Source organism: Notothenia coriiceps, unplaced genomic scaffold, assembly GCF_000735185.1.
Source record: "Notothenia coriiceps isolate Sejong01 unplaced genomic scaffold, NC01 NC01_scaffold00023274, whole genome shotgun sequence".
Taxonomy (NCBI): domain Eukaryota; kingdom Metazoa; phylum Chordata; class Actinopteri; order Perciformes; family Nototheniidae; genus Notothenia; species Notothenia coriiceps.
The window spans coordinates 230,029-251,206 of NW_011355975.1; the positions used below are offsets into that span (position 1 = coordinate 230,029).

The 21,178-nt window shown below is 44.3% G+C and overlaps 1 protein-coding gene across 1 annotated transcript in view; it reads left to right on the top strand.

The window, feature by feature from the left end:
- Nucleotides 1–228: 228 nt before the first annotated feature.
- LOC104954375 (AT-rich interactive domain-containing protein 1B-like) overlaps nucleotides 229–21,178 on the top strand; it is a gene marked incomplete at its 3' end in the record, with an annotated part of 67,863 nt that continues 46,913 nt past the window's right edge. The window contains exon 1 of the mRNA XM_010781466.1: nucleotides 229–1,784. Within this exon, the coding sequence (XP_010779768.1) occupies nucleotides 534–1,784 (1,251 nt within the window). The remainder of the gene's footprint in view (nucleotides 1,785–21,178) is intronic.

Sequence of the window (21,178 nt, forward strand, 5' to 3'; positions counted from 1 at the left end):
TGTTAAAAGAAACCCGGATATTTTAAAGACAGGAAGAACAAGAATGTCATGTCGAATTAATACAGTCATCAGTATATCCTTTTTATTGTAAAATCAACCTTCGAAATATCGTAAAACACACAGAAACATCAAAATGCAGCGCGCGTAATGGCTCGATCCAGTCCGGATTTTCCATGCGATGCGCGTCGGAGCCCTGGAGGTGGATAAGCTGGTAGAGCCCGCTCTCTCTCATGCCATGCTGGGCCACAAGGGCTCCGGGAGACGCTGCTACATATTACCGAGAACCGGGATGGAGGAGAGGCGGAGGGGGGAAGAAAAAAGTTTCGTTTAAACCTGGCAGAGAAACTTTCAACATGAAGCCTCACTGACGCACCATTTCGACACCACCACCAGAGCTAGAACAAAGCTTGCTTTTCCACTGAATACATTTTCCTCCTCCCAGCTTGTGTTTTTCTTCCCTCTTGTATTATTCTCCGTGCGTGCACGGCTGGTCGGGGCTCGCTGTCATTGCGCGCTGAGATGTTGGAGTGACCATGGCTGCGCAAGTTGCATCGGCTCCGACCAGAACTAATAACACAAATAAGAAATTGTCAAGCGGTTTGTGTCCGGAGCTCAATTCGGGGAAATCAGGAGGAGGAGGGACCGTACAGCGGACTGTACCGATGCTGGGCTCCGGAGATGGGACTCTGAATAATGTAGACCATCACCGCCGAAACGAGCTCAACATGGTTCATTCAACTTCCACGACTCACAACGCTTCGGACGGCCACGACAAAGATGGGAATAACCTCACGTCCGCATCGGCTTCGACTAATTCCTCCACTTCCTCGATGGAAACGGGTTTGATTGCGAACCACAAGCTGAAATGTGTGGGGAGCGGAGATCCCCCTCAGTCTCAGCCGCCGCAGCAGCAGCAGCAGCCGCCGCAGTTCGGACAATTTGCGCCACATCAGCAGCGACAGATCCAAAGTAACAACATCGCCAACAACAACGGCCAGGGGCCCCGTGGGGACAGGGGGATGGATCACCAGCACCATGGCGGCAAAGAGAACCTGTTGGGGGGCCAGGGAGAGCCACAGCAACACATGCCAGGAAAAGGTGAGGGGGAGCTCACCTGTAAACCCGCGGAGAGGATGATGGGTACCAGGTATGAACACTCAAACTTGGGGCCAACTAGTAACAACTCTGAGTTTAATAACAACTATTACACTCCGAGGCCTTGTTATGAGCAACATGGCGGACAGCAGCAGCAGAGTAGTGGGATGGGGATAACGCACTCTTCGGCACAGAACAGCATGGAGAACTCCCACGAAGCGGGGTACCAGAACAGCCAGTACAATCAGTACCCGGCGTACAGGGCAGGCTACGGCGGAGGGGCCTACGGGATGATGGGCCCCACCGGAGGCAGACAACCTGGGAACATGATGATGGGCAGCAACTCCTCAGCAAGCCACAGCAAGTCCCCTCTGGGAGCTGCTTCGGGGGGCTTTCAGAGGTTCCCGGGACAAACTCAGCAGCAGCAACCGCAGCAGCAGCAGCATCCCTCAGGGGCCACCCCGACTCTAAACCAACTGCTGACGTCCCCCAGCCCCATGATGCGGGGCTATGGCGGTGCATATCAAGACTACAGCGGCCCCACGGCGCAGCAGCAAGCAGGCATGGGCCTAGGGAAAGACGTGGGGCCCCAGTACGGAGCCAACTCGGCTCATGGATGGGGAGGGCAGCAGAGAAACCATCCGCAAATGAGTCCAGGGAATGGAGGGCAAGGCCTCGGCAGGGCTCAGGTAAGTTTCTGGAAACTTCATTAGTCAGCCGATCAGTGAACTTTGTTTTTTCTCCATGCTGGTGTCACTCATTTTTACAAGGTGCTGTGTGTGTTGACAACAAATAGGCCCGTATGCCCCGGACATTACCTGTGGATGATTCTTGAAGTATGTAGATCATTTCAGGAAAATAACTTTGGTTTATATTTGTATCAAGGGGATTCAGAAGAAATATATATTTTTTAATTGTAGGCAAAAGTGTAAAACAGAAACAGAAAAAGGGAAGATAACGTAAGCAAAACATTTAAATTCTAAAAAAAATGCTTCTTGATTTGGCTTTAAATTAGGCTGTAATTACTGATAGGCTAAATCATAGGCGGTGACCATACTCGTGTTTTTATAGATCATATTTGTGTTGTTCACCCTCCACTTTATTTCTTTTTTTATATGAGTTTTAAAGCAGCATTAATGTTAGAGAGATTCAACTCTGCCGACGTGGTGTTAGACACGTTGCGAAACGCCCTGTTTAGAGGACGTGTTGTGTTCGAGGTGCTCGCCGAACAAAGTAAAACATGCCTTTTAGAATATGTAGATCAACGCTAATTTTAAACGGCAACGTTCTCTAACCATTCTCAACTCTTCGTGTTTTGAAAAATGAACGGACACCGTGGCCGTGCGAAGAAACAGTGTGTTCCTGTCCGCGCGCTCAGTCTCGAGCTGGAGGCTGGAGCATGTCAGTGCGCCTCGTTTATTCCCATGCAGCTCGGGATTTGAATAGTGGAGGTAAACTGGCTAAAAGCTCTCCGCACTCCCAGCTCACAGTTGACACCCAGCCTGCCATCTGATTGGCTCCCTGTGGTCCCGCTGGGCAGACTGCACTCAGAAAAAAGGAGGATACTTGCAAGGCTCCTTGGCCATGGCATTGTAGTGATGCTGCATTCATGTCTGATGGGAATATTCCAGACTTGGAGGCCTTCCAACGCAATAATTTAATTTTTATGAAGGTTTTGGCTGATCTGGATAATTATTCTCATAATTCTTCCACACTGAAAAGATGAGCAAAAACACTTCAATGTCAGCTCTTAATGACCGAAAGGAAATTATGTGTGAGTTAACATTTTAAACAACTTTTTCTACTTGTATTCTTTGTTGAAGAATATTTTTTTTAAGTTATTTGCAATTTAAAATTTTAATTATAGTTTTTCGAAAATTGTCCAACACACATATCTTAAAAATGGGAAGTTAAAACATAATATAATAATTGTTGCATTGACATTTTGAAATACAGGTCCGTTTTTGTGGAAACCCTTTTATTCAACAACCCTGTTGGCTAACCTCTGTTAGCTTGAGGTTGAATGCCTTGCATGAGGGCACCCCTGATAAAACTAGAAGAAAGTATTCCTCCCCCTGTTTTTGGGGGCTGCACTCAGGGGTCCCTGGGTGACCCCAAACCTTGTGCTGAACACCGATGTGTCAACAGCGTGCAGACAGGAGAGGGAGGCACTGCCAGCTCAGAACTCTGCCCCAAAACAAAAAACAGCCATTATCCTGCAGTTGTTTTTGATGCACTAAATTATTCGTACTGCAGGATGGCACATCTGGACGACTGCAGGGTAAGGTGGTTGAGCAAAGCTTATACTGTCTGCAAAACAAAAGCAGTTCATTAGCCTACATTGTTTCAATCAAAGGCAATTTGCGTTGGATGCTGGGGAAATTAAGTGAATGTTTTAGCGTGGGAGCGTTTGCTGCCGTATTGTTTGTCTCAAATTATGCACTGATAAAATGGTCACTAGAAACCTACAGTAAAATCACTCCTTAATTATTACTGGGTTTGTGCAAACTGGTTATTAAGAATATATATACCATGGAGACTTATAACTCTGATAAAAAATCAGTATAGGTATATTCTATACTATTTATGTTCAGCTTATATATATCCAACAAACCAGCTCCCTGAACAAATCTTACATTTATCATTATTATGGCAATTTCTTTTTTTCAGTCTGCCACTTCAGGATTGAGTGCATGTGCGACAGGGTTTTTTCCTCAGCTCTACCTACATTTCAGCAGCAGTATATTCACGCTACAAAAGCCCTATGTTTAATTCATATTTGGAGCGGCAGCAGCGCTCTCCTGCGCACTGACAGGCTGTGTGAGAAAGGCGAGCGGTGTAGTGCATAATACTGCCTCCAAATTGGCCCCGTGATATGCCTGCGCTTCACTTCAGAGTGCGTTTGGTCGGAGCACGCCTCCGTCACCTGTTGGCACAGTTTCCCCTCTTTCAAATTCAATTTCCCTCCCCACTGCCTCTCTTCAGGAGCAAGCTGTGAGCGAAACGAGTGCACCTCATTTACACCGCTGTCCCCCCCCCACACACCTCACGCTCACTTGTCTGGCCGCTCACCAAAATAAAGACAGAACCCTACTGTGTTTGTGTGTGTGTTGTGCATGTGAACACACACCAGAGACACATGTTATTTAGAGGTGTGTGTGTTGAACCTGCTCGATCATCAAAATCACATCGTCCTAGTTTTACAAATAACTGAGGCCTATTTCATTGACAAATAATATAACCATTTTCAATGTTCAGTCTGTGACCTTCAGCCTCATTGTGTGTTTGCATGTTTGGTAACACGCCAGCTGTTTTAAGTCCATGCTGTTTCAGCTCAATGTGTGTTTTCCTATAGCAGTAATACACTGCACATGTGCACTCCTAATGACTTAGGCATTCATATGAAACAGCCTATTCTGTCTCAATGTATAACAAGGATCTGTCTGGAATCTACTAATCAGAAGACATCACAGACAGACACACACATATCACACACACAGAACAATACAAGTAATTAGTAGATTATAACGAGAGCGTCGGAAATAGCGCTGTTGCTCACATAATTGCAGCAGTAACTCGTTTAAAATCTGACCTAATAAAACAAAAAATAAATGGATATCTACGGTTTCCTCTAATTGATCACTATTATGCTCAGTGTTTTGCCTTTGTTTTTTTTAAAAGTGTAATCAAAGCTCAGTAGTTCTACATATCAAAGACGAAAGCCAATCCCATCCTTGGTTAATGTGCTTACCTTGAAATGATTCCTGCTCGCAGTGCTCTCCAGTGCATACTGTTTACATTTCTCTCTTATGAATTATTAGTGTGATACGAACAAAGACTTTATAATAGGAGCAATGCATCAATGTCACATTGTATTATGCGGCTATCTCAGGGAGCCTTGTGCATAGTGATGGGCCTGACTGTGGCTGCTGGAATTTAATTTATGGCTCATGTTCTGGGCATCGGGCAGACAGCCCACAGGGTCCAGTCAGGTGTGTATGTTTGGGGGGCTTTTTTTTTTAAGGGTGGTGTTTACTGTTTGTGTCATTCAGTGTGTGTGTGTGTGTGTGTGTGTGTGTGTGTGTGTGTGTGTGTGTGTGTGTGTGTGTGTGTGTGTGTGTGTGTGTGTGTGTGTGTGTGTGTTAGAGACTGCTGAAGCCCCTTTGTCAGCACTAAGCAGTCCAACTTTAACCCCGCCTCTCTCACAACGTCTCTCCCTCCCTCCGTCTCTCGCTCTCTGATCCCTCCCGTCAGTCGTTTGTTTATGTCGGTTTGTTTACACCTCTGTCTTTGCTAGCAAGTACACTGCTGATTAGCAACACTAGAGTGAAATTTTAATTTGCTCTGTTGCGTCCGATAAGAGCCGCAGCTTTTTTTTGGAATCTTCCTCAGATGAAACACAGAGCCTGCGTAGGTAATTGGCAGGCCGGGGTTGTCCCTGGTCTGCATGCGGTTCCCACATAAACGCCAATTAATTCAGATTTTTAGAAAAAATATGAATTCAAAGAATAGTCTGTCCAGTTGCATCACCAGACGTAAATTGGTATTATAAGATGGCTTAATAAAATGCCTTTTTTTCCTTTCTGGTTGCACCATGCACTCTCAGCATCCCCTGGAGTTAAAGGTTGATTTGTAAAGGCCCTGAAGAAAGGATTTAATTACTGTGAGCGGCCGCTGATTTGGTGTCAGCTGTTTCTCAGCTCGGTCTTATCCAAACTGCCGGTGTCAGGAAAATCTAAACCAAAGCAATTTTTATGGAAGAAAGTTAATTGTGCATATGGGAGAATTTGACTTTTCCGTGTGGATGTAGCTTTCAGGCTTTGATTTGATATTCATTTCAATTACATTTCTCAACCTTGTTTAGTTTGTGTCAGCAGTGGAGAATAACTATACCATGTTAGAAAACTACAGGCGGCATCTGGCATTCTGGGATTTGTAGAATATATTACAGCTCTGTTATTTATTTAGATAAAGAACCTACATGTAAGTGTGACCACAACTTTCAATTGTTGTCTCAAACAGAATTATGGATCTAATAGCAATGACATTTTAAATAGCTGTTAGCTCTCTTTCTATTATCTGTTCAATTTGCTCAGTGAGAACTACCACCAGCGAAAGGGAAGTCCTTTGAATATTTATTAATATTCGTTAATTCAAAAGTGCCGCTATGCAGCGTGAAAACTGAAACAAAGAAAAGGTATTGGCAGTGTTAATATGACCATGTAGTCACAACTTCTGCACAGTTTTGTCATTCTTGTTTGTAAAAATATTGCTTTTGTTATATTAGTTATAACCAATGCATTCCTGTGGACAAATGTGTATAAACATTGATTCATACACATAGTTCTGATTGTGTAATTTAATCAGTTTCAAGACTTTCTTGTGATATTTTATTGGATTTTTAGTTGTCTTTCTAATTCCAATAGGTTATGATTTGCATCTATTTGCAGAGACTCAGCTGCTGCCTGCTCTGTGTAAACAGGCAGAGTATAGGAAGGCCAGAGATGTAGAGATGTAGGCGATATTTGAAGTGAGTCACATGGAGGGCTGCTGACTTCTGAAGAATGGGCCTGGCTCAGCTAACAGAGACAGAGAATCAGTATCTAAACTCTGGAAAAATGTCAGCATAATTAAATCCTCTCTCTCCTGATCTCACCCTGCATCAGCCTTGTAACATTTAGCGCGAGTATTTACGAGTTTTTGGCCTCACACACACACACGCACACGCACACACACACACACACACGCACACGCACACACACACACACACACACAAAGATATTGGGTTTCCTCCCCTCAGTACTGTGTGTGTGTGGCTGGCAGGGTGCCAGGTATTATGGCAGTGGATGCTGTAGTGACACCCCCCACCCACCCCTCCACCCTGACCTTCACATATGCTAATTAGCCATGTGGAACTGCAGAAAGGAAGGAGATTTGTTTTCTTTTTCTCAATCTTTTTCTTTCTTTATTGCATTTTACTACACATTATACTATATACTCACTAATAAACAAATGGTTTTCTTTTAACTTTCACAGCCATGTCTTTTTTTCCTTTCTGTTTTCTCTATAAAACAGTCTCTTCTCTTTTATCTGCCTCATGTCCCTGGCTCTCAGTTGCTAGCTGGCTCTCCCCGGGGACCAGCAGTCAGTTCAGAGGTATTTAGACAGACAGCGTATCCTATCGAATATTTATACACTATAGTGAACAGATCTGTGTCAGTGCTGATACACTGCCCTGCTTCTCTCCTCTCTGGCCCGCAGAAGAGGGAATGGAAACACAGTGTCCGGGTCAGTCCCTGTAGAAATGACTCATTTTGTGATTGCAGCAATTAATGCAAATTCAAAGAGTCAGCGTGACATTTTTAAGATCCAACCATCTCCTTCCTCTTTATATAATAAAACTAATGGTCTGATAGTTCAGCTTTACAAAAAGAAAAGAGAGGGTGATAATTGGCGAATTATTGTCAGAATTCCCTTTTTTATTTAAAAGAATGGAGGAGAGTTTTGGGGCACTTTCTTTGTCAGTGAATATGTATAGTATTGGTTTAGTCTGCTGAGTAGATAATCCACTTATAACGAAATGAGCCCATTAGATTGGTAGATAGTCACAGAGATTTTGACATAGAAACTAATGTGAAATCCATAAAGTGGGATTTCACGTGTGAACCTCCGCCATCCTCCCCTCCTCTTACCAGCTTGTGAGAAAATCATCATCATCATCATCATCATCATCATCATCATCATCATCATCATCATCATCATCATCATCATCCTCTGTTTCCACACTGCACACGGTGCTCTCCAGTCACACGTCTTGCTGTTTTGGTTCGACTTGATCCTAATCAGCGCTGGCACAGTGGGACCATTCGCTCAGCTATAGGAAGAACAAAAAGGAGAATACAACCAAACGGCACCAGCGAGGCGCTGTCTGTCGCCTGTGAAGCGCAGAGGGACAAAAATAGAAAAACGATGGGACACGGACGACGCAACGAGTTTCTGTTGATGGGTTTTGTCTGTTTCTTCAGGTTGTTTCTTTTCGATCTTCTCTTTTTTTCTCCTTTCTGTCACACACACACACACACACACACACACACACACACACACACACACACACACACACACACACACACACACTCACACACACACTTAAACATACCGTTACTGTGTTTATCTGTCTTTTGTGTTGACACCATGTATTTCCCCCGCCACAACATATTTCCTCTTTTTCCTTCTTAACCAAACTTAAGATTGTCCATTTCAGATTACTATGGGTGTGTGTGTGTTTCTGTGTCCGAACATCGCTAGTGTTGTTGTTGTTGTTGTTGTATTGATGATTTATAGACATTGGTCACACAACAGGACACTCTTGGTCAAAACTGGCTGAACGCTACCTCATTTAAATCAAATGTATCCTGGCAATTTAGGAAGCAACTTCACACCACATCCTTCAAAAAAACACACACACACACACACACACACACACACACACACACACACACACACACACACACACACGCACACGCGCACACAGAGACACATGTATACATGCATATTGGCTCACTGGAGAAACTGCATGTGGGAACAAAGGTTATGTTAGTTAGCCTATAGTTTGTTTCAGAACACAGATATTTAGTGTCTGTATTTTTGCATCACACACCTCTCTGATATGGCCGACCTGAGTTCCAGCCACTCCTTTGACACAAACCTGATGAACTGGATTAGATATTGACAACACAAGTGAACTTTATTTTGAAGCTTAAATGTCATATTTCTTTAAGATGTTAATTCCTTCAAAGGATATCAATACGGTTGGCAATAGCAGATGTTTGCTGTTCACAGTTAATCTCCCTGTGCAACTGAGCCTGTGTGTGTGTGAGTGTCTCCCTACTCAATGAACATCCATAGTTACTGTTGGCTAAACATGCAAAGGTTACTATAATGTCAGACACATGCCAGAGGGGAGTGTGGAATACCACATTAACATAATCCATAGACAATCGTCCCTTTTACAAACACCACTGTGCCAGGCCTATCGCCACCGCACTGCAGGAGCACATGACTGCTACGCTGCGTGACACTGGATGGAGGAACTCCAACACAGTGGCACTCTTACTCTTCCAAGGAAAATGGCTGGTTGTCAGTTTTTGGCATGACTTGCCAGGACAAATTGCGATGCTTGAACCTGAAACCTTCCTCCGCTCTACCCAAGGCAAGGGCTGACAGCTTACATTGCTCACACAGTTACAAAATGCGGAGCTATTGTTGTCTTGTCTGACCCGCTGGCCTCTGGCTGCATGTCTCAACAGTTTGTTGTGTACTGTGAGAACTTCCAACAACTCAGTTGGCAGTGGCTGGATTTGGAATAAGACCCTTCTGTGGGGGTTATTTTTTGTGGGGTTGAATATTTCCCTGAACTCTTCAGACAGATTCACTGCAGTGTTGGTATGGGACTATGAGAATAGCTTTATAAGGCCTTCACGGATCAACATATCCACAACTTAGCTTTACATGTAGCTGTGTTTACCATTTCTTAAGCAATTAGGGATAATCTTTCAAGCAGACAAGAATACAAAGAAACTGGGCCTAATATTAAAGCATTCTGTGTTAATTAGATGTGTTATGGTGGTTAAGGAGGAAGTTGGCCTCTCACCCGCTGGGGCTAGAGTCTGTGCTGACAGTCGGAGTGATTGCTTTGATAATTATGTGTGCATAAGCCCGAGAAGAGGCTCTTACTGTATTTAGAAAAATACTTTCTTTTTTATATTTACAGCTTGGATTGTCTGCGCTTTCAGCGTTGTTCTGAGGGATCCATTGTTTTCACTCGCATAACAGTTATTTTAATTAGTCTGTCTTTGGAAATTCCCTGTGTGTGTTGTGGTTTGTGTTGGACACTGCAGTCTCCCACAGTTCCCAGACATTTCTCAAACTTTTTTTTTCACACGTTGGCTGCGTTCCAAAAGCAGAGTCATGCGTGGAAAACTTCAGCAAGTTCACATTTTTCATCAGCATTTTAAAGCATAAACAACTTTTCCATCTCTCTTTTTCTCTGCTGTTCTCTCTCTCCGCCGGTCTTCCCATTTGTTTCCAAGTCTCTGTCTTTTGGATGCTAGTTGTGGGTGACCTTGGCTGGTGACTACAGTGCCTCTACTCATTAAGTAGTAAAGATGAATGGTTCCATTATAACAGGGGGAAAAAACGAGCGGGGCCAATTAGTGGTAATTAACAGCGGAGAGGGCGAAGCGCTCTGGAGGGCACCATGACCCGCACTCTGGAGGGGCAGAGGGGAGCAGGGTGCATGTATATGGAGGGGGGGGGGGGGGTTTAAGGCATATATGTGCAGAAAAATGAGTATTGGATAGGTGTGAAGTAGGTGATAATAGGTGTGTCTGATGTAATGGAAAGAGATGTATTCCTGTGTGTGACGGAAACATTACATTTGTGTGTGCAATTTTTGGTAGTGTGTGGCTGCCCAATAGAATTATATTATATGGATATTGTGATTTGAGACTTAATATTGATTTCTTATGTTGTTGTATCGCATAAGTGTCTTTTCCTGAAGACAGTATGTGGTTTAATGAGAAAATAAATATATTGCTGTGGTGCTGCGAGGAAATCCGGTTCTACAAAGATATACAAAAAACCTATTTGTATTTGGTACAGATACTAATTTCAAAATGATAATTTTACATATCATGTTCAATGATAATGTGAATACTGTTTCAAACATGATAACTCCCTCTTATATTTCATATCATATATCGCAATTGCGTAGTTAGTTAGTTTCTCCAAATGGTGCAAGCGCTACCAACCAGTAGTCATTCTGTTATTTGCCTTTACCCACTTAGCTATTTTATCATCATACCAGAGGATTTCCCATCAACAATATGTATATGTGAATGTAAATATTTTGTGAAATCATCAACTGTTAATACTACAATATCATTGCCATACCGATATGGTATCTGATCAGAAATATTGTCTAATATATTTTCTCCATATCGCCCAACCTTAGGGTTTAGTATCAATATGTGTCCCTCGATGCAATGGATTTGTTAATCAACGGGAGGTCTAAGTTTATATATGTGTAACCAGGGTAATGGGAAATTGCTTGTGTGAATATGAGCATAATGGTTAAAAGGTGCATTGTAACGCAAAGCTGTTGGTGTGTAGCATTGGAGGCATTCCTGCATGCTGACGTATTGGAAAATCACTGGGGAAAATCACCACGTTTGAGCATATCGAGGTGATTGGAGGTCAACAGCCGGCAACACCTCTCTTTGACTCCTAACCCGTGATGTGATGTCCCCCCCCTCCTCCCGCCCGCCGCCCTTTGGTGTGGCCAGGGAGCTCGTTAGGCAAAGGTCTGAGAATAAAAGGCCCTGAAATGCCAAGCCAATATAGCATCAGCGCTAATGAACATTTTGCGATGATTTTTGTCCTTAATTGGGGATTTTTTTTTGTGCTGATCTGCAGTATTTTAACATCTCAGCATCAAGGAGAGACTCAAGGTTGTCCAGTGAGAGACTCTCCGTCTCTCTTTCACAGCCGCTGCACTTGATTTATTCACCCCGCCTACCTCCTGTTTTTTATCAGTTCTTGGTTGAAATTGTCACAGTGTAATCCTTTGGGGGCTACTATAGCTGGGAGACACACACACGTGAGCAAGCACTAAGAGGTGTGTGTGTGTGTGTGTGTGTGTGTGTGTGTGTGTGTGTGTGTGTGTGTGTGTGTGTGTGTGTGTGTGTGTGTGTGTGTGTGTGTGTGTGTGTGTGTGTGTTGTAATGGTATTGGCGGTGAGGTGTTTCACCAGTAGGTAGAACGGGGTCTTGTGTCCAACATGGAAATCCTGGCAAGTCAATAAAGGGATGTTCAATATAAGCGGGAACAAGGCTGTGTGTCACTTTAACAGCCATGTTAGAATTGGCAGTTAGTGACAGAGAGCATTTGTCGAGGCTGGAGATTTTTTTTTAAAGGTATTTTGCAAAGTGCTGGCAAAGTGCTGCTTTCAGGGCACCTGAAATTGCAATTCCTAGTAAATGGATGGTTTGAGGAGTATACAATGTATTAGAAGTCAATTGTGCATGGGAGGGCCTATTTTCCATATCGCTAGTCGAACAAGTGTGTTACTGTGTTACTGTGTTACTGTGTGTGTGTGTGTGTGTGTTGCATCTCTGCCTTCGTGGCCCACACTAACGCATTGAGAGTGCACATGCCCCCGCTCCATCTATTCCCCTGTTGCTCCAACGTCTCTCGGCTCTGTCATGCACAGGTTTGTCTGTATGATAAGGTTGATGGAGGGGAGGGGGGGGTCACTGTGGGGGCCACTATGTACATTACAAACCATTACCCATAATGGCTTCCTTCCCCACACCCGGCATATCCATTCCCTTTCCCTCTTCTGACATTTATTTTATGACTGCTTACATATCAAATATTTAAATAAACAGAATTGGGGGCTTCGGCTGAGGTTTGCCCGGGAGGGGAGTTGTGGCGGAGGGAGAAAGGGGATAGATGATGACATTCATTTCCGAAACGAGGAAAGAAAAAAAAACAAGGTTGGGTGGAGGGGTGGTGGTGCTGAAGGGTGGGAGGAAAAGCAGCAGCGGAGAGGAAGGGGAAGAAAAAAATGCTCGCTTGGCTCCAATCAAAGCTGGCGGAGGAGGGCGGCGTGTTTTTTTGCTTACGCGTGGCAGCATCGGTGACAGACGGTTGTGTATGTGCTTGTGTGTACGGGCGAGAATGTTTATGTGTGTGGGGCTCATCCGTCAGCATTTCCTGGGAACGGGGGAAAAGGCCCTTGTGGATCGTAAAAAGCAGCCCGTCGTGCTGAAGCAATATCAATTGCGTGGCAACCGGCAATGAGTTCAGAGCACAAGGCAAAGTAACAAAGGGAGAACAAAAAACAAGAAAGAAACTAAGTGTAATACAGCAATGAGAGGAAGGACACAGGGAGGGATTGAAGGTGAGGAATAGGAAGATTTATCTCTTTTTTTTTTCTCTTGGGGAGAAAGTGGGTGTGAAGGGGGGAGGCAGAGTAGGAAGGGGATAAGGAGGAAGGTGTAGATATATGTAGAGAGACAGAGAGTCCCGGGGTGCAGGCGGCCAGGCTTGTGCTGGCTGGCGTCGGTGGGAGGCCCATTACTGTCAGGCTAATCTTAAAATAATTAATTGCGAAGTCGACGCTTTTTAAAGAGTATTGTAATTGAATCCTAAATTAGGCTTGGGAAAGGGGACGCGTCCTGCTTTGCTGCAAGTCTGTTCCCATTCTACATTCACACACACACACACACACACACACACACACACACACACACACACACACACACACACACACACACACACAAATAGACTATGAGTGGGTTGTGCGGGCAGGAGGGGAAAAAAAGACAACAGGCGAAGGAAATGCTAATGAAATGCATATTTGGGGAGAAAGGGGCCATCTATAATTTAGCTGTGCTCTTTGAATGTGAATGATTTGTGTGCAAGCGCTGTGATTTATTTTTGTTGTGCAGAGGGATAATTCTGTCAGAGTAGGCTTTTATTCTTGTAAACAAATGTGGGGAAACGAGCAGAATAAAAGTGGAGTAATAAAGTAAACAGAATGGTATGAATACATTTAGCTACTAGCATGAATCATTTGTATAGGGGATGGAGGGGTTTGATGAAAGAGAGATGACAGATATGAGCGCTGTGATAGTGCCTGATGAAATTCTGCGCTGGCCTCCGATTCACTACTTTCTGGAACTTGTTTTCATTTTTTTGTGAGTTTTCTTTTTTTCTCTCATGGATTAGTGCAGTGTATTCCTTTCCCACGCACCCACACAAGTAGGTAGAGCGAAGCCTTAACAGGCACACGCCTAACATGCCCCTTATAACCCCTCCAAGGCCCTTTAGCACTAACCTCCGCACCAAGGCTCTGCTTAAAACAAGCAGCTCAATGTGCTTTCACTTACACACGCTGCTGCCCACATGGCTCCTGCTGGATGACCCCTGCAAAACTATAAGCTATAGAACTTTCTGGATCAAAGCTCCGGGACAGGGGTCTGCCCTCCATAAACGTCGGCCCTGCTCCATAACTCTGGCAGGAGCCATGGAAGAAAGATGGCACGGGGTGCGAGGTCAGGGAGACGTTTCTAAAAGGCAATAATGGAAACTAGGCAGTCGACACATGCTTTGTGTCAAAGATAAAAAGTAGAGAGACTGCAATCATGTGTGGAATATTTTAGTAAACTCCAACTTATATAAACATTGAATGTCATAGCATTTACATTGCATTTATTTATAAAGGGCTTGATAATACCTACTATGATATAGCTCAGCGTTGACACACAGATTACTTGATTAAGTATCTAAAAGGTGGAGTTGTTATGTTATGTATTTCCTGGTATGCTACGCTGTACTTAAAGAACCAGTTGAACCGCTTCTCCAACATGTCGGCCCTTGCTGCCGTTCACCCCAATGCACCGCTCAGTTCAGGTGCAGCTTTATTGTCATCTGTATTAAAATCCACGTCAGAAATGGAATACAATGCAATTCTTCAGCTCTGGCGCAAGAATCGGGCGGCATCAGTATGACAAATCAAACGTTCCTCATGCTGTTTTCCAAATGTTTGAAACCCATTCAACTCTTATTGGGCCCAGCTCTGACGGCTATAAACTTGGCTCAGAACATCCCATGTTCTCCTGGCTGACTGGGATGAATAAAAGCGGAGCGGACAATATTGTGGTCTAGCTGAGCACGGCTGACTCTTCTGTCTCTGTGATCCCTCTATCAATAAGGAACACAGGCCTGTCAGAAGGCCTGCCAACTGTCTGGCTGTCCACGCAGCCTGCTCTTTACGCAACATCTGGACACAGATGGTACGCACTGATCGCACACTCACACACACAATACTTATACGCATGTTTTGCTGATTCTGGCAGACTTTCACAGACATAATATATGCTCATTTACAGGTTTTTGAAACAGGAATTTGTGTGTGTGTGTGTGTGTGTGTGTGTGTGTGTGTGTGTGTGTGTGTGTGTGTGTGTGTGTGTGTGTGTGTGTGTGTGTGTGTGTGTGTGTGTGTGTGTGTCTGCCTCCATGCATCTACAAACATATTCAACTTACATATTTAGTGCGTGACATGAAAATTCCTATCTAGGTGAAAACATACAATGCATTCTCAGAATCAGACACATGGTGAAACGTGTGTTACTGCTAAAGGATCCTTGGGGTCTCCTGGGAAATATGCACGTCTCTTTAATATGTCTGGCCTTTAATAAAAACCTGAACATCAAAGGTCGGTCAAGGTTCAGTGTGTAAAACAACTCATGATCAGGGTACTTATTCTGGCCACAGACGTGGGCTTGCTCTGATTTAGATGTGTGGTTGCATTATTAATCAATTCTGAATTAGTTACTGTAAGATTTAGCTATCGTTTGATTTGATTTTCTCATATAGTAAAAATATATGAGGATGATGAAAACTAAACTACTAAGGACCAATACCTGACAGCCAATATTTATGGGGTTCTAGCGTGGCCAGCAGATATCCAAGCTAAGACTTCTTGGTGCGCTGCTCGAAGTTCACAGTTCGATTAGCAAGTGATTGTTTCACAAGTAGCCTGTTATCAAAAAAATGTAAGCTTATAAAAAGCAAAAATATTCATCAGACGATGGCCAATGAGCTCCGGGATTGCATTTCGGCCACTATGTTTTTTGATTTGTTCTCCCCTCACAGAATGTGTTAACCAAAGCCTGCTTGAACGTGATTGGTCAGTTCGGCTTGGACTAAAAACCGACAGTAGACACTTCTTATACCAATGCCTTGTGCTATTACCTACACATTCTTTATATGAATGTACGGTCTATTTATATACATGATTTTCAGCACCATGTACAAATCTCAATATAGTCTGTTATAATATTCATATGGTCTGGCACATTCAGTCCACCGTAAACATGGCTGCCCTGGGGCATAGCAATAATGGGACTGAATGGTGGAGTTAAGTGTGAGTCAGAGGTGTGTATGTGCAGACAGGGCAGGCCATGCATCAGGGCTCCCACAGGCTCACATTGATCGACCCAGTTCCCCCCCCACCTCATGTTCCCAGCCAGCATCAGTGATTGATTCCCAGTCAGGGCAACGGAGATGGGAGGCCTGGCCTGGGCTAACAGAGCCTGGGGCCTCCCTGAGGATGACCTGGAGGGACTGGGGCGGGAGGGAAGCCTATTTCCAGGGCCCCTTACCCAGGTGGAGGAGCCCATTTCTGGGAAAGTCTTCTCAGCGGGGTGCAGGAATGCAGGCTCACATTCATTACGGGAGAAAATGAAGGCCATGTCTGCTGCTGCTGTGACCGCTTTATTGAGCTGTGGGGAAAAACAAGTGTGTGTTTGAGTGTATATATGCAAGAAGTGAGGAGATATTGGTGCATAGGGGTTTGGGGGGAGTAAATACCACCTTAACATGCTTTCACACAGTCCTTCATACACACGGACACACTGTTCTATTACCACTGAAAGCTGGAATACATTTTCTGTTTCCACTTGCAATGTTCAAGACTCTAACCTGCTGTGTTCCCATTCACACCGAACACCACCGCCGCAGCGAGTCAACAAGCCCCTCTCCATGTCATTTTACAGACGATAAAGTGACATAGAGTAAATCGGAGGGGGAAATAAATTATATGAAAATCCATTTTTTTCTAATTAACTTTGTAAATTTCCCGCTGAGCTATCAGACGTGGGGGCCCGCCGTGTCGTGCCGAGTCCGATAATGAAATCAATTTGGTTCAAATTGTTTCAGGTGACTTTTAATGAGTATCTAATATCCGCCTGAGGAAGGAAGGTCAGGATATTTGTTTGTTATTTGTGTTTTTTTTATTTAAGTGATGGATCACTCGCAGGACAAACATGGATGGTTTCACCCTGGAGGACTGGGCAGTGATCCAAAACAAACAGCCTGAATATAAATAGTTGTTTTTTTGGTAGGAAGCCCCCTATAACTGCACCGCAGGTATGACCTGCTTTGGCAACTAGCTTTTTATAGATACTGTGTTATTACTTCTTATTAAGTGCTTCATGAAAGATATTATAATCAGGGAGGAAAGTTGGAAAAGAGCCTTATAACAGGGTTATTCTTTTGTGGTTTTTCTTCAGATGAAGCTTTCATAATTTACTCTGCTCCCTCTCCCTCAATGGCCAGCCTCCCAGCCTGAGGAGCTCGTTAAGCTTTGCCTTACAGGGAAGACTAATGGATGGCAGAGAATGCCCCCTCAGGACCCTTTAGCATCGTTTCCGTTGGTCTGCTCACTTAGTATTCACTTATGTATTTTCACCCTACTCTGAGCACAATATCATGAATAACCATTGCTAATTCATAAACACACTTGGCGATACGGGACCTCGTTCATAATTATCCAAGCTGCAGAAAAGCAGTTCCTCTCCAATACCATTCCATTAGCAAAGGTGGTGATTTCCTTGAATAAGGGTGGAATCTAGCCTGCATATTTAATAGCAGCGTTTCAGCTCGGCTCGGGGGGGACGTGGGAAGCAAAAGGGCAGCACATTTACTCAAATAGCGTGTTCTCTCTCTCTTTGGGGCAGATGGGAGTTATTGTTCTTTTCCTGTCCCCCTTTTTCGCTCTTTCATTTGGTTGTGTAACAGCATTTCTCCATGGGGTTCTGCGGACCGGGGAAGTGCATTCCTCTCGTTCCACTACGACCCTTATATGAAATCTTTTTTTTTTCTGCGGCCCTCTGCTGTCCCGGGGTTTGCGGCAGGCAGGAAACACACAGGACTGAGCGACAAGAAAAGACTTGGAATGTAGCAGGGCTTCAGAAACTGTAAAAATAGGCTAGCAGCGCCGCAAGAGGTGCTCTCCCTATATCCTGACAGCATTTCATTTGCATCGGTTTCAAAGCGATAGTAGTACCGGCACACCGTCTAACCTAGAGGCTTTTCAGTGGATTTTCTCACGGGCAGAGAAACACTGCTGGTTTTCAGCAAGAATGTTAGATGATTTAAAAACACATGCTCAGCACATAAAAACACTGTGAGTGTGCTAGGAGAGAAAGAATGAGGATCTCTGACCAGACTTGAAAAACACAAAAATGTCCCTTTGAAAAAGCTTCTTGCTTTAACTAGACCTGGCACAGGTTAATCTTCTTTTTATTCCTTGTTAAACGGGGAAAATCAGAATGAATTTATTCTTGGACGACTGCATCCTGGCAGGAGATTTGACTGGCTAATTTGTGGTCTGTGTTCTCCCACACCCTACTGTTTGCAGACGATCGCATTTTATTTGTTTTCATTCTCTAATGGTGTTTCGTAGTCTTGTCAGCCACGTCTTGTTTTGTCATTGAGGGTTTTCTCTTTTTTTTCTGTCCCTGACGCTTCTTCAGCTCTCAGTCTTGGCGAAGGAAAAGGGCTCCGACGACCCTGCGACCCCAATCTCGCTTGAGACAGATGAAGCAGCCTCTCTCCTTCTCCTGCTCCCTCCCCTCTCATCCCCTCCTCCCCCCCCTAGCTTAATGACGTCTTTGTGCCCGGCCGTGACGAACCGAACGCTCGGGAACTTTTTGCAACACAGGCGGGGGCTGGAACAAGTCGGTGTGTTTCCGAGCACCCTGATGTGCGTTTGTGGTGTAAATATTGGTGTCAAACTCAGAGGGCACACCGATCAACAGCTCCGAGGACGACGCAGGAGAGCGAGCAATTATGTGCATTGCGCCAAACACAAAAGCACGCCAGTCGGCCGCATAACAACAACCTCTTATCTGGCTTTCTTTCTTTTCACAACGCGTAGCATCGTTGCCGAACATACACACGTTTCCTTGTGTCTCCTTTACGGCTGTCACTCCTCTCTCTCCTCAGATCATTTCATGCTTCTCTTTGCTAGCCAGCCTGCATGCCTAGCTGCCTGTGCCATCCAGGCATATTGGGGCTGGGGGAAGGCAATTTGGATCTGCCCAGCTCCCGGCGGACCAGTGCTGCTCTTCATTCATTACCAGACTTTTTACTAACAAGGCGCGCGTGCCGAGATGCAGGACGAGATTACGTTTTAAGACATAATTCACCAAATGTAGTCCTCTTAGCGATTCAGCGGTCACATGGGAGCGCCACGATGCACACCGCTCAGCTACTTCCCTCTAGGTCACACGATACGTTTTCAGGATGGGGGTAACTTGATAGGAAAGATCTGTCAAGGCTAAGTGTTGTGTGGTGTTGGTTAAGTTAAATGAAGTGATGGACCCATACTAAAGAGTGATCTATTCCTCCCTGAGGCCCGGGCAGTGAGGAGTTAACAGCTCCTCTCCTCTCCGCTTGATGACATCAGTATTGTCTCTGCATCCATGAAATTAATTTTTCTAATCTTAGTCAGCAGGAGCGGGGGAATTTGCACACATTAATATGGAACTCGATCTGTACTCGCCCACTGCTGCAGTCTCCTCTTTCTCTCTCCCCCCCTCTCCTATCTTTTTCTCCTTTTCATCCCATTCTATTTCTCCTCTGTTTGAAACAGTAGGGCCCAAATAGACAGCCTGAAATGCAGAGGTTTGTTCTGAAGGCCGGGGCGTCGCTGGGGCCCCATAGTGTAATAGGAATGGGAGAGTGCTCTGCTGCGTGGTATAAATAAAACACATAAAAGACAAGGCTGATTGTCCCAGCAGACCGACCGGCTCTGGCTGCAGCATGTTGATTCTCCTGAGACAGACGCGGCGCAGAGGATAAAGAGGATCCATTGACAATAATTATCCTTATTTGTTTCTCCTCACAAATACACACAGGCTCAAACGCTTTCATTACACAGGTATAAAAAGCCGGCGTTCAGCAGTAGCTCCTACAAGAAAAACACAAGATAATCAATACCCAAAAGGCATCTTGGGGCTAATTTTCATACACAATCAGGCTTGATGCGTTTTTCGATGGTGATATTCAGAACCATTTTCACATGGCAGTAATTTGCACAATGTGATTGCTGAATTGGTTTTTATAATATAATGGCTGAAAAATATGAATCCTGCTATATTTGTAGACTGAAGCTAAGTACAGGGAGCTTTAGAGCGCCAATACTCACTGCAGCTGCTGGTTCTTTGGGATTTCATAGGAACTGTTGCCTACCCAAGTCTGCTCTAACAGAATTAAACCACAAGGTGATATAACGGATCATAATGGTTGAATTGCTATTTGGAGGTTCAACTATTTATGTAGAAGTTGCCGTCTCTCAACAAAGCAGGTTGTTCATCATTTTTATTGCAGGGAAAAAACAAACTGAGGATTTTAGTGGAAACATGTAAACAGGTGCAGTGAATACAGTTGCTATACGTGTGTGTGAGCCTGTCCCAGTCACTGTTGTGTGTGTGTGTGTGTGTGTGTGTGTGTGTGTGTGTGTGTGTGTGTGTGTGTGTGTGTGTGTCTGTGTGTGTGTGTGTGTGTGTGTGTGTGTGTGTGTGTGTGTGTGTGTGTGTGTGGTAAATAACCGGAGTGAAGGCCTGGTGCAGACAGGTGATGATTCGGGCACCTGGTGTGAAGGACGAGGGCAGCAATAGCCACAGGGACAAAGTGTGTAAGTGAGTGTGTGTTTCTGCGCGCCAGCCTCGTCTGGAAGCACTTTCATTCCCCACGACTGATAAATCAAAAATATTTTTATTTTTTTTGCGAAACAATTTGCGCATTTCAAAATGAATTTGGAATAATAGCCATTTACCAATATTGTTTTATGTCTGTTTGATCCCAGTGTGTGTCTTATAATCCACATCGCCGAGCCTTTTGTGTCGAGCATTTTGTCTCTTTCTGATTAGCAACTTAGAACATTAAAGAGAGAAGGAATACAATCATTTTTTTGCAACATAAAAATGTTGTCGATTGAGCTCAGAAAAGCAATTTAGCAGGTTTCACCCCACAGTAATTTCACCCATGTTCTGTTTTAATGGCTTCGTTTTGCAAAAAAAAGAGAAAAAAAACCTCACGAGAGTCAGAAAACTGGAGAGGAGTTCATAAATTGAATTTTAAATTCAGCAGTTGAATTACTATTGTCTCCCTTGCCTCCTCCCCTTCCTCCATTGAATGGCATGCCCAGATGAACAAAAGTGAAAAACAC